Here is a 14,267-nt window from a genome sequence, read left to right as displayed (position 1 = left end):
TGTCTCGCTGTCTCGCTGGCTCATCATCATCCAATAGCGTATCCCATGGTGTAAGCCATGTCCGTGTCCTGCTCCTCGTCCTCCTGTAACTACTCCACTCCACTTCGGACGAGCATGTACAACTGTCAGCTGTCCGTTTCGATAAGCTGCGTGGACAGCAAACCGAAACCGAAACAGAATCCAAACTTTGCCTCACCTGCAACAATTCGCTCGATAAATAAATAAGCAGTACTCGCTCGGGAGGGACAGGGGACTCCAATTTCGAAGCAAGAAATACCCTAAAAAGGCTCGTCTCGTCGTCGTTTCTTCGAGAGCATTGGGACACCACCGAAACTTGACAGAAGTTAAGGTAGATTTCTTTTGGCTCAGACTCTCCTTCGATCTCTTATTCGGGCACTACATATTTTACAAATATATCTAATAGATCTTATGAAGCAGATTGGGACCTCCAGCATTCCCAGCCATATCTAGGCAGATCAAATAGGCAAATATTCAATCAATTCTTCAAGGACATTCAGAGCAGTTTTAGTTTAAAACCATACGACTCTCAGCCAGGGTATGCAAAATTCTTTTTGTTCGTTTCCGGACCTCTTGCTTTTCCCCCACAACATCCCTCGATTCCCCATTCACCAATCCCCATTCGCAAGAGGCAGTCCCATTTCCCCGATTCAATTTCTGACTGCTGGGACTTCCGGATGGAATGGATTTTGATGGATTTATCAGGTGTGGCAGCTCCAAGCAAACCACATCCACCTCAACCCACAGAGCATTGATTTATGTACCCCAAGACGCACAGTGACAAGTGTCACGTGAGCCGCCGTGGCTCACGTGTCTCACGAGGCTCACGTGGGGCACTCTCACTAATAATGCGGGGAAGCTTGAATACCTGCATGCCAGACTCCTATCTCCTACGAGTATATCTGTAAACTCCCAAGCCGCCAATCCCCCAGCCACTTGTGGCTGTCGCTGTCAATTGGATTTTCCCCAATATGAAGCCAGCAACAAGAAATAATGCAAAAACTGCGGAAGCCAGAAGCAGCACCAGCACCAGAGAGCCAAAGACAAATGGCACTTGAAATTTTCCCTGGCAGCTTAAGTAGTTCAACCCAACTTCAGCCCACTCCACTGCCATGTTAATAAAAACTTGAAAATTGTTTTCATAACGCAGGGCAGGGGGCAGGGCACACATCATGTCCCATCACATCATTCAAGGGTTTACGGGCAATGGGGGGAAGTGGGATTTCTGGATTCTTGTTTTGGGAATTGGTTTTGCCTTCGGTGGCTGCCGGCTCGGTTCGGTTTACTTTTCTTGACTCGAATGCAATTATTGAAATGAGATTGACCTCAAAGATTGCGAATTGATTCAATATAAATTTAATGTTTGTATGTTAATTGGGTTTTGGGCTTTCGGACTCTGCCAGGATTTGATTAAGAGGTACGCATTGAAAGAGTGTCCAGAAATGTATCGATCTATAGATACTAATCTGTGGGATAGATTATTTATTTCTTTCCAATGATTGATAGACTTCAATGTTCTTGAGGCTGGAATTCTGATACTGAATCAATCTTTAGTGGCCATCTTTATTTTCTTGTAAAAAAGTTTCCCCACGTACTATATACTCTGTTGGATCCCTTCAATATTTGATGCTTTAACAATCTTCGACATCGATTCCTTTCTTTCAGTACATCTCTGTTACAAATCAATCCAATCCTCCTACTAATCGCAGCCATTTCTTTGCTTCTGCTCGGGTTTTAATTGAAAATACGAGTTCCCAAGGCTAATATTAATTGAAATTGGCTCTATGTTTATGGATTCGATGTAATATATTATTTTTTATGCCCAAACCCCTAAAGTCTTATCTTTTGGGTATCCATTTCTCAAGATGTGCGCAAGAGTTTTCGCCCATTTTGGTCCCTTCATTCATGTCCCGTTCCGTTCCATTCCGTCCCGTCCGTGTCCGTTACTCTCTTCTCTGTTGCTCCTCCATTTGTCACTGTTCACCTTTGGCCCATTCTCAAGTCAACCGCTTCGGAGAACCCACTGCCACTCTCTTCCCATCCTCCCGTCTCCCTGCGTGCCACAATGGACTGTCGACAGCCGTCTCCATCTCTCGCCTCTCCTCTCATTGTCCCGGATAATTTCCATCATCTAATGCGTTATCTTCGGGGAACGAGTGGCTCCTTGTTGTGGGGTCCATGGGGGTACACGGGTACGGGGCGGACATTACCCGCCTACGCATTATTTTTGATGGCACAATTTTGAGCATTAGAGCCGACATGCTCCCATCCCATCTCGTCCCATCCCCGGTGCTGCTCCGGCGGAGATTGCTCAGTGATCTGTGTGCGCTGGCAATCATTAGCCCCAATGTCCTGTCCGCTTGTCGTTTTATTCATGCAACAATTGTTGATTGCCACCCTTCTGGTGTCCTGTGAAGCCCCATGCTCCCTGCCTTACCCCGCACCCTGCTCTGTCGCCTGCCTGCCTGCCTGCCGTTTGTTGCGTGTGAATTATTGTTGGCAATAACGTGGAATTGCCTTGTCAGTCAGCAATCTGCAAGAAATGAAGGCCTGGCCTCCACTCCGTCCGCGCCTCGTGCTGTCCCGTCTGTCTCTCTTTTGACCCCTTGGACGTGGCATTAAGTAGCTCGAGGTAACCCCCATGCCACTGCCACTCCTACCTGCCGTCTTGCAATAGTTTCAATGAAAGGGGGCACCATAAAACGAGTTAATTTCCGATGCCCCTAAACTTGTGCCAACTCCAGCCACCCGCCCACCCACGGTCTCTCCTACAAATTTAATCAAACACTCGCATGAGAGAAGGAAGAAGGAGCTGCAGATTGGGTGGTAGCTCAATGCCACTGCCGTAGCGCTCCAGCCAGTTGGCGCTCTAAATAATTCATGGCGGCAACATTCGTTCCAGGCGCTTTCTGTGCAACATTTCCAGCTTGTAATACATTCAAATGGGATTTTACGGCCAGGGAGGGAGACGTTGGATGGTGCATGTGTGCGTCCCCTTCCACATGAGGCAAATCGCAAGAAATAAACAATTCTGAATAATAAAGGAGAGAGGAAAGGGAAACTTTCAAAATGAACAATCCCAGAAGCAGTGGAGTCTGATGGGTTTTGTGGATTGATAATAAAATAATAATACAAAGAATCAAATCAAGGGCCTAAGAAAATGTGTTGTGTGTGATTGAGGGCTTGATACGTTTCATTTTCCACATATTAATCGGCATCCATTACAGAGAACACTAGCATCCTTCCGGTGCATCCTTTCCACCATCACATTCACTTTGTATTTTTGGAGATATCAGACATGAAGCTACGCGGAGAGCGATAGTTCCACGATAGACAGCTGGAGATGCAGATCCCTGATTTTGATCAGAGATCAGAGTCCTATCAGTCTCTCACTCTTACATTTCTCATGAAGAATTGATACAAGATGGCAGCAGCATTGATTGCCATGTTTCATTTCCATTGTTGCCATAGAGTGACTTCTTTCCCATCGTTCTTAAATGTGCGACTTTCAGCAGCTCAGCGTCGTGCCAGGCCATTCCATTCCAAGCAGTAATCCACCGCGTAATGCAAAAGACTTGAGTGTAGCATACATTTGTCTCCCTTCCGCATTGTGTGCCGCACTAAATTTATGTGCGCAATTGTGCTGAGCCCCCATATGCCCCTCCCCCCCTACCCACTCTATGGGGAATGTATCAGTTGGCCCTTTCTTTGTGCCGGGGCCTGCTGGTATTACTCTTAGTTGGGTGCTCCCTGGGTTTTCCATCTCGATTTCTCCATTTGTCGCTGGGGCTACAGTTACAGTTAGATGGGTGCCTCGCCTCGGAGGCTGCACCTTCAGCGGTTCAGCATTCTCGTCGCTCCGACTCTACTCCGGGAGGTCCTTTGTGTGTTATTATTCAAAATCCAGTCAATAATACGAGACGCGATGCTAATTTATTATACCAAATACGCACGCAAGATGCTCCAAACTGTCGGGGCATTTTCTGGTGAATATTTCAGTAGGAATAAGGAGGGTGGAGAAGGACAGGGAGGGGGAGGGGGCGGGTTGTGAGTGGCGAGGAGTTACAATTACATTGCCAGCCAGTGAATACCGTTGGCCGTTAACACGTCCCAGTGTGGCCAACACACCCACACACACACACACACAAGGATGTAGGATGTAGGATGTGGGATGGTGTGAGGTATCCTCCTCCTTTGAAGTGCGTGTGTCCCGGATGCTTTTCAATTTTATCCCTTTTATTGGCTTGGCATTTGTTCCAGCTGCTTAAAATTCATACACAAATACGCGAACATACTCCTACTGCTTCAGTGGTGGAGGACGAGGAGGACCATGGATGGACGGATGGGGGAGGACCAAGTGGCGAGGATTTTGTAGTGGGACCAACTGGCGCTGGAGCCATAAGGTCTCCCGTCAACTGTCTGCCCTGCCAGAAAAAGTTTCCCTGGCGCTTTGTGCAAATTAGTTTATTGGAAATTCTTGTTTTCCATTTCGCTTCGATTTATTTTGCTCTGAAACGAATCGTTTGTGAGTGTGGGTGTCGTATAAATCTGCATGCAAGGGGAATCACATTAACTTCTTTAACTCGAATCACTTAAAGTCGATTTCAAAATGATTTCACCTCAAGTCACAGTCGCGAAATCGAAGCATTAAGCTTCCTTCTATCAGTCGTGGCTGAACGGGATTGGATTAACGTTCAAATGGAGTTCAATTGCAGCTTAAGATGGTCAACTGCATAGGGAAGACCTTTGTGGCTTTTCTCTTCTATTCTTGCTGATCTGATGTTTTCTTTTTGGATCATAAAATCCTCTCAGCTTCACTGTCAACTCTCCTTTTATTTCTATTTATATTTCTCTTTGCTAATCAATTTGTTTGTCCTGAGTTTCTCTGCCTGTCCATCGCGCTCTTCGACAACGTTGCTAATCAATTAACTTTTGATTAGTTTAGCTCCCTTCCTGCCCTCTGCTCTGACAATTGCATGAACCACATTCTCGACTTTTCCCACATTTCTTATGCAACAACTAAAAACAAAGTTGTGGCCCCCAGTCCCCAGTCGAAGGAAGGAAACCCTTCCGTTCTCGCCTCCCCCCCACAGAGTGCCCAGAGCACTTTAGTTTCGCCCATAACTTCTTAAATTTATAATATTACGTGTTATGCACTCACTGTCGGAAGGAAGCAAGTGGGGAGCAGGTGGGGGGACAAGATGGAGGAGCACACACACTCACTGAGGAGGGCAGGGACTATTAAAATTTTAATGAAAATGATGTCCGTTGGGACGGGTTACAACGTTCTCGCATTGCCAATGACGATGACTCACCCAGCACACAGGACACAGGACACAGGACACAGAAGCCAGAGCCCGGAGGGATGAAGACATTAAGAGAGGGAAAAGAGGGAGAGAGAGAGAGAGAGAGAGAGAGAGAGAGAGAGAGAGAGAGAGAGAGAGAGAGAGAGAGCTTTAGCTAAAGCTAAATAATGTAACGGAGGGCTTCAATGTTACTCGCGGAAGAGGATGATAGAGGGGGCAGACTGGGAGAGTGCGTGGCGGCGTCTTGTGCGTGCAACTGCCATATCAATATCAAAACACACTCACTCACTCTCTCTCTTGCTCACACAAACAGATGTACATCCATCCTGCTCTCGCACAGGTGGATTAACATTGAAATTGACTGAGACAAGCGGCAGGTGGCGCCAGGCCACCCTCCTCGAGTCTCCAGGGACTCACTCGCACACACAACGCACACGAACTCCAGCAAGCTTTAAGTTCGAGCTTGGTGCCGTGCCGGAAGCTTTAACGGTATGCACCGTATGAGTACTCCATGTATTCCATGTGAATATGAATGATCTTTCGTAGGGCAAGAGCTTGAGAAGGATCTCCGATCTCCAGATGAAAGAGATATTTTTTAAGGATGATCTTCAAAAAAAAACTACTCGGATACGGCAAATGAGGATCATCTGGGGTCAGTAAAGTGTCATCAAAAGTCCTGCTGAAAAATTGTTTTCCTTATTCCGACTCTTATTGAATTGTTATTCATTCAATGTAGTCAAAAGGAAATGGGACTGTATGGGACTAGAAGAAGCCTTACTTCCGATAAAGGTTCGGCTTAAACATCACAGCACTAGAAATGTATTTGATATCTTCGAGATCCTAGGGTTTATACGGGCAGGACAGGTGTTCCCAGTGCTTCTTTCACTCCATAAATGCTCCATTTTGATGGGGAGTTCGATGCACATGGGCACAAGCTTGTGCCGCTCGAGAGTGTCAGTCTCCCTGCTACGCCCCCCGCCTTCGCACACCCACCGCGGCAATCTCGTGGTGCTCTGACCTACAACGCCCCCGGCGCCATCCCTTAGCTAAGGGTTGCCGTTGCCGTTGCCGTTCGCCGGCGGAGCAGTGCCAAATCCGTTTAAATTTATGGCGTGTCATTGTTTTGGCATAAAATTAAGTGAGTTCATCGAAGGTGTCGAGGGGGGGAAGAAAAGGGCAAGGGACGGGGGAAACCGTTCACTCGACATGTAGTTAAACATGCACAGACATGCATGCAAATGATTGCAGTGGATCCCTGGGAGCGGAGGCGGAGGCGGAGGCGTAGGCGTAGGCGAAGCGTCCCCAGTTCACACGTTAATGAAATTCAATAAACGCTGCCTACTTTCAGGCGCTGGCAACGCAGACAGACAGGCATACACGACACACACACACACATACACATACATACGCTGTATATGTGCCCCCCTTGAGCCATTGTTCATCTTCCCAAGCGAGGCCGCAACATGGAAAATAATTTATAAAATTCATAAGCGCCTTTAATTTATGAGAACATCCTGCCCCATTCCCATTCCCATTCCCGTTCCCATTCCGTGCACCACAATCTCCGCGCCGTCGTTTGCCCCAAGCGATTCTGTGTAATTTTAATTAATGCTAAAACGGAATGCGAATGCTAAACGCCCCAGAAAGAGGCAAACAAAAAGGAAGAAAAGTGAATGAGATTGAGAGGAAGGCGACACAAGAATAGCCGAAGGAAGAAGACTGAGGGAAAATCAGCGAAAACAAACCCGAAAAAAAAAACGCAGCAGAAGAAAGTTCAGAGACAATGGAAGAAAAGAGCTTCCCAGGAAGAGGAGACGGGGGAGCACGGGATAGCAGAGATAGAGATGGGAAAGGGAAAGGGAAAGGAATGGGACATTTGCATTTGAAAAGGCTCAGCGGTTGACATTTTTTCGGTTTTTTGTGCGGTCTAACCGTACCCTTCCTTACAGACGGCAGCTTACAGAACAGAGAGCCCGTTCTCGCCAAGAAATGAATGAACCGAACCGAACTTCTTCGCAATTAAATATGCCCTTCTTACAAAGATATAGCCACAATCACTGGATATAGTATCCATACACAGAGCCAACAAATTTCAAGCGAAAATAATATGTATATTTCAGCTGGTATTAATTGATTCTTAAAACAGATGGATCTGTTCGATCCTATTCTGTAATACAATATGCCATATGCAAGGACCATTCAATCCAAATCGGGATGGCAGTTGGGTCTGTTGGCTCTTTAGCGCAATCCGCGAAGTTGCTGACATGCTGAAGAGGAGAAGGAGGAGACTCCTCACAGATGGAAGCCAAGAGGAGGAGACAGGCGACAGGCGACAGAGCCGCAGACGATGGGAAAAGTTGGCTTTACTTATGATTAATGCCATTGTCGCCTGAATGGCCAAAAAAAGTTCGAGTTTTCTCCGCTGGATGGCTGAAAAGGAGGCAAGGAGGCAGGGATTGAGCTTGTTTTGATTGCAGACTTTACGACTCGTATAACTCCTTAACTGCATATTAATCAGCCCTCTTTGGGGCCCTCTGTCTCTGCTCAGTCTGGGTCTGGCTCTGGGTCTGGTTCTGGGTCTGCGTCTGTGTTTGTGTTTGTATTGGCAACCTCTTTTATTTCGGCAAAAGTCAAAGGCCAAAAAAGGTGAACAGCAAAAAGGCGGGCCCCCATGTGCTCTTTTGCCAACGCTCTGGGGCGTGGCCAAGAAGTTGTTCCCCCAAATTAGATACAAAGGCGGTTTCTGTTTCTGTTTGTGTTGCTGCTGGGTTCTGGTGTGGGCGGTGGAAAAATCGCAGATCATCATGGGCATTGATTATGGGACATACTCGTACTATAATTACAAGTCCTTCAGTCGAACTTGTTGTAGAATTTGTTGATGGACTTCCACCTCAAATGACTGCATCCTAGATTGCATCGAGTGTTTGTGGGGTGTGGGGGAATTTATTGTCAATTTATTTGGAATGTACAGGATAAAAAGGGATCGGGTGAAGGATCGTGTGTCGGATGTCAGTGCCTTTAGTAGTGTCTACGCTGACGATAGCCCGGCGGCAGATACCGCGTGTTCGGTGCCTGGACATGCGACGAGGCCGATCCCCTATAGGCGCCGCCATACGAAGATCCGCCGGCACCGCGTCTGGAGATTGGAGAAAAGGGTTTGAAGGACTTCCAACGGGAACGAGGGCTAGAACTCACCCAGCTGGGCCACCGGCGGGAGCCTGACGGTGAGCAGCGGGAACTGACGGCGATGTGGGCAGATGGGCGCCCTCGGCATGGAATCCGTTCTTGTCCGCCTTGTAGTTCACCGTATACTGCTGGCCATCGTCCCCGGTGTAGGAGTAGGAGCCGCGCACTCCCAGCGAGCCATGGGGCCATCCGCCACGGAACTCTCCGGTCTCATCGCGATGAATGCCATTGCCCGTATCGAAGCTGTGGGAAGATTGCAGGAGTCATTGAATTTGGATTTCGATTTCGATTAGTTCTGAGGTGGCTTGAAGCTGGGGAGCTTGGGAACGGGATTCAGATGTGGTTTTGCGCTATGGCTTGCAATGGAACTACTTTTTGTCAGAATATGCCTTTGGATGGGTCTGGTTGTCTGTAGTTGTTGTTTTGGCGTGGCTCTAATTTCGTAAGGCTGTGGCTTGGGTTCTGAGTTTTGGAGAGATTTCCCCGTGGGATACGGTACGGTACGCACCCAAAGTTGTAGTTGCCATTGGCATCGCTCTGGTAGTCGCTCCTTACGATGGGAATCTGCGGCTGCTGCTGCTGCTGGCGCTGATAGCCCGAGGGGGCAACGGCCCCGGCACCGGCCCCGTCACCGGCCCCGGCACCGGCCCCGTGTACGGCTGCAGGGCGTGCATGTCCTTGTCCACTGACGCCGTGGTAGTGGAGCTGCGAGGCCTGCGGCTGGGGGCTGGGCAGATACCGCTGGCTGAGGCGTCCGGCCAGAGTGGAGGCTGGGGCGGCCAGGAGCAGGCTGGCAATGGTCAGCAGAGAGCGCCACATGCTGCACGCACTCGAATCACACACACACACAAAAAAAGGCACAAGAACAACAACAAAAAAGATCACCAAAAATAATGGCCGTAGTGGAGTGGCAGAAGAGCAGCAGATGGAACAGATGGAGCGCGGGGAACGCTTGAACGGCGACTGTTGCTGGCTCTGTCGAAGCGTTTTGGCTTTATAGTCTCGACCACGATATTGGCCCGGCTAACACACACACTCACACACATACACATGGACAGCCACTGGAGCTATGCTCAATTTTAATTGTTTTTTGTTCAACTTCTTCGACGCTTTTTTGCCGGTTTGTGTTTGTTTTTTGGGCGTTTAATTAGCCAAAGGCAGACGCGACTGCCGCTGCACCAACGAACAATTTTTGGAATAGTTTCTCGCTTCGCTGCACCCCTCTTTCGCTCTTTCGCCCCTTCGCTTTTTCTCTCTGCCTCTCCTCAGAGTGTCGTCTCCTTCATGGAATGTGTCTTGTTCTTGGGTCTTGTGGCTATAAGAGTTGTGTCTCTCCTTTGATGGGTCGGGTCGGGTCGGGGCGGTTGCGTTGGAGGTTGGAGGGCAACCCGCTGTGCGGTACATGCCACTTGGCACTTGGTCAAAATGCTGCGGCTAAACTAATTATAGCAATGGCAACGATGGCATCCATTCTGCCACTCTGCCATGGGGCTCTCCGCCAGTCAGTGGCGTAGTCTTCCAGGAGTCGGAGAAGGGGCTTAAGACCTAACCATCCTAAAGCCCTAAAAACCAATCTAAAAGCATAGATCTTAAGATCTGTAGATCCGTTGATCGATGCTTATGTGGGTGTTTGGGTGTTTGTGTGGGGAAAAGGTTCCAGCCTATTCCCCTTTGTTAGAAATTCGGAAAGACGCTTCTGTCTGCTATTATTAGCAGAAATCCAAAAAGCGAAGAGTAGAAAAACACACTTATGCGGAGTTCCGGTTCGTGGATCGAGTGGATCGAGTGGATCGAGTGGCTCTCGAGCTACCCAAAAATGCCCTCACACTCGAGGGCCATTACAACAAACGTTGCCGCTTCTCGGATTCTATCAAAACAACTTTGGAGCTGGACAATCAACGAAGATGGGGTGAGCTGATGTTGATGAACAGATGATGACGATTAAGATCTGTGGTGGATGTCGGTGTGGATATGGATAACCCCAAAGAAACAGTAGCACACAATCCAAGGGATTCCGCTGTGGATTTGTGAACTCTGAATATTCTGATGAAGATAAATGGGTGTATTACCCTCTGGGGGTCAGCGTCTAAGATCGATCGCAGAATGTACTCGCAAATACTCGTCAAGATGGATAACTTTTACTTTCGGTTCTGGTTCTGGGGCGTACGTAGCTCATCTTTCCCATTACGATCCCCAGAGTACACCGGCTGTTCCCCATTACCCGTTCCCAGTTCAATTCAGGTGGGATTAAAGTTTAAAAATACTTTTGCAACATCATCGCCTGCGGACGGAGTGCAGTTGAAGCCAAAAACAGAACTCGAAACTGGTTCTCAATGGCTTGTTATGTATTCTCCGGATTTTCCATGGTACAAATTGAATTCTACTCGTTTTCAACTCAATTCTTTTGCTTGGTATGTATATCCGCAATTATTATGATAATCGCATCGAATTTGTTATTGCTCGCTGGCGCTGCTCAATAATAGTTAATAATAAACAGCAAAAGCAACAGGCAACAGGCAGGCAGCAAAAACTGACCAAAGTTCCATTAATTATCAATAATAAATGATGAGCATATCAAATAAAAGCGTGCGTGAAAAGTGAGGCTTCGATGCTAATGATGCTTCGGGCTTAGATCGATCATTAGTTGCTTCGTTTTTCTGCTGTCATACCCCACCGGATGGATGGACTCCAACTCGAACTTCAGCTCCAACCGCGCCATTCCCCTATGCAGCCCTCAGATGTGACCCCCCAAATTGAACGCTTCGCTGGCGCCTGAAAGTGCATAATGCACAGTTAGCTACGACACTCGCTAATGCCGTCTCATTATGTTTCATTAGCGCTGACTGTACCTCTGTACCCCACTTCAGTTCAGTTCGTTCCTCATCTACAGATACGCGTACACAGCATCCACCTGTCATCCTCCTCTTTCTGTTGCTGTTCTTCGGTTGCTCACATAATTTATGCAGAAGCGCGGGGCAAAGTGGCGAGTGTTGCGAGTACCGGCTTAAGCGCCTAAGCGGATGTAATGCCAGCCGCAAATGAACTTGTAATTTACTCGTGCAATGCATCTGACACTGACGGGCGTGACGGCTGACAGTACCCAGGTACAGCTGCTCAATAGTTGTTAGCTGCACTCGCTGCTGGGCTCAAGTGTATATTGCATTCGAGCAGGGGTACGACTATGGACACACTCACAACTCCATGGAGAGTATCTTCTGGTCGGAATGAGGAGCAGAAGAAGTCGAAACCTCTTTAAGATACATATATGTAAGTACCTTTGATGGGAATGGGATAGAATTGTTCTTAGAAATTCTTTATTGATGGATGGCTGGATGAAGCGATTCTACCGGAGAGAATCACCAGCACTGTGGAGTACCCGCCGCACATTGAGACGCACTCATCTGTGGCTAATAGAATCATGTATGAAACTGAAATGTGTTCATTATTTCCACATTTTCCCTATTGAAATTTAAGTAATCGCCTTAAAGAGCGGAATGCAGAGATGGAGCGGTTAAGGGAGAGAATGATGTTGATGGAGAACGCAAACATTTGCGTAGGCCAGGAGCAGGAGTTTCCACTGTTCCACTTCCATAGTTCCAGTTCCCACAGCTGCTTTCGATGCCTGTGCCGCGATAAGAACTTCAAGTAGTCATCGACTTCCAAGCGGGGGGTTCTGTTGGGTTGGTCTGGGCTGGGTGGTTTGTAGAGCAGCAGGAGTAGGAGGAGGAGCAGCCAACGAGCACCAAGGGTGGGCCAAGGGGTATGTCCTATCTTGTCCTGCCCCGTTCTGATGCTGTACACTGTTGCTGTCGGCGTTCTTATCAGGTTCGGGCTCGGGCTCGAGCTCGGGCTCTTCTCCTCATCGACCTACCGTTGTTTCCGTTTATGATTTTCCCTTTGAACTTTGTACGCTTGCACAAAAGACAACCGAAAAATGTCAAATTCAGCTATTTGTTTAATTGAAAATAAAGCAAAGAAAGTGAAAGCGAAAGCGAAAAAGAAACAGAAAGAACATGCCCCTTAGCCTTTAAGAGAGGGCGTTTCCAATTATTGTGTGTCATTAATTTAAATTAGAGCTCGATGCTCCCCATTTCGCATCGATTTGCTACTTGGCTGGATGCTCAGCCGAACGAATCATCATCATCTCATCGCGGCCATCATCATCAGTCAGGACTTGCGACAGGGGATTATGCGATCAGGAAGAAAACTTTCAAATTCGGCCACATTAGCATATTTCAGGATATATGTGGAATTTTTAAGAGTGGATCTGCTTATATGTATGTGAAATTGCGGTTATTGGGTGTACTCATACTTTTTTTGTCTCGCGGAAAGTACATTCCAAAGTTTTCATTGTGTTTCACAGTAAATTTCTTTAAAACAAGCAATTTCCCATCGTAATATTTACATATACATACATCATTTCAAATAGCGAAAGGGTGGATAGGACAGGATGTCAATGTTGACGATGCTTTAATTTGTTGTTTGCTGATTTCAATAAAAGCACTCAATTTGTAATATTTGGGGTTTTATTTTCGGCATATTTTTTTTCTAATCTAGCTTGTATTGACATTGACATTGAAAGGAAAGGTTTCCATACCCTGATCCAACTGTCAATTTATGTGAGAAAAACTCAGCGAGAAATAACTTATCGGAGATAATAGGTAGGCTGGTGACATGTGTCACACAATGTGTGAACCATTGCCATTCGCAGCTGTCCCCCCATCCCACAAGCCAGAACAACAAAAAACCAGGAAAAAGTTGTAATATGTCACTATTGTAATTATAACACTGGCACGTCTGTGCCGTTTGACTTCGGTTTTTAGAATATCTTTATTGAATTTATTCTTATAACTCAGACCGCATAGCTTCGCTGCCGGTTACGCCAACAGCGGAGCGGGTTCATACATATTTGTCTTATCAGCATAATCGAGAGGGCAAGAGCCGTATGTACATATGTGTATATATATATATGCTTCAAGTGGTCAGCGTGGGAATGCTGACTTAGCTTAGCGCATAAGCGGCGATCATATTGCACGCTCACTTGAAGTGGTTTTGTTTGTGTACTGCAACAATGTGTTGCTGATACATTTATTGTTAACCATTGGGTACAGTGTACACTCAATATATGCACATACTACATCTCCCTCCTTTTGAAAAATAACGTAATTAAATGTAGTTATTTTACTTAAATTTATTTTATATATATAAAAAAATTTTGATTTGAGGATTTTTTGTATTTGTAATGTATTTAATGTTTTTTTTTTTTGTGTATACATATCTTTTTGCACATCTTGTATAATAAAATTTTTTTTTTCTCCTTTTTTTTTATTTTATTTTATTTTATTTTGTGTCTGTTATGAATTCAAAAAATTTTAACCTATCTTTGTGAACTGTTTGTTTTTTATTCTTATTTCCGGAAATAACTATATTATCATTATCTTCGATTTTTTCAACTATATAGGGCCCTGTGTATTTAAGATCTAGCTTATGGCCTACTTCGTTTTTTAGTAGAACTTTATCTCCTATTGATAGCGTTATGTTCCTAGTTTTTAAATCATATAATTCCTTATTTTTCTGTTTATTTAACTCGAGCATATTTCTTGCTCTTTTGTATGCTACTTCTAATCTATATCTACTTTCTTTAGCGTAGTCTTATATGTTATATATAGGTTCTATATTACTTATGCTATTAAAATATTTTGGTAGATTATTAGTCTTACCAAATACTAACTCATATGGACAATAATTATTTGCCAT

At 46.1% G+C, this 14,267-nt stretch overlaps 2 protein-coding genes across 2 annotated transcripts in view; one reads left to right on the top strand and one right to left on the bottom strand.

The window, feature by feature from the left end:
- The window catches only part of LOC6596933, a 79,581-nt gene that overhangs the window by 5,407 nt on the left and 59,907 nt on the right, over positions 1-14,267 (top strand). The gene's annotated exons all lie outside the window — the stretch shown is intronic.
- Positions 8,343-9,343, bottom strand: LOC6604029 (pupal cuticle protein 20). Its single transcript, XM_026989452.1, has 3 exons — positions 9,019-9,343; positions 8,520-8,753; positions 8,343-8,460 (listed from the first exon to the last, which is right to left on the bottom strand). The coding sequence occupies exons 1-3, from the start codon at positions 9,327-9,329 to the stop codon at positions 8,343-8,345; spliced, it is 663 nt and encodes a 220-aa protein (XP_026845253.1). The 5' UTR covers positions 9,330-9,343.

Source organism: Drosophila persimilis, unplaced genomic scaffold (assembly GCF_003286085.1).
Source record: "Drosophila persimilis strain 14011-0111.01,24,50 unplaced genomic scaffold, DperRS2 tig00000431-arrow-pilon, whole genome shotgun sequence".
Taxonomy (NCBI): domain Eukaryota; kingdom Metazoa; phylum Arthropoda; class Insecta; order Diptera; family Drosophilidae; genus Drosophila; species Drosophila persimilis.
The sequence above is the reverse complement of the archived record's forward strand: the minus strand, read 5'-3'. Positions and strand labels throughout refer to the sequence as shown.

Coding starts and splice junctions, on each gene's coding strand:
- LOC6604029 (XM_026989452.1), bottom strand. CDS start 9,329: ATGTGGCGCTCTCTGCTGACCATTGCCAGCCTGCTCCTGGCCGCCCCA. Junction 8,754..9,018: donor AATGGCAACTACAACTTTGG/GTGCGTACCGTA, acceptor ATCTTCCCACAG/CTTCGATACGGGCAATGGCA. Junction 8,461..8,519: donor CCCGCCGGTGGCCCAGCTGG/GTGAGTTCTAGC, acceptor TCCAATCTCCAG/ACGCGGTGCCGGCGGATCTT.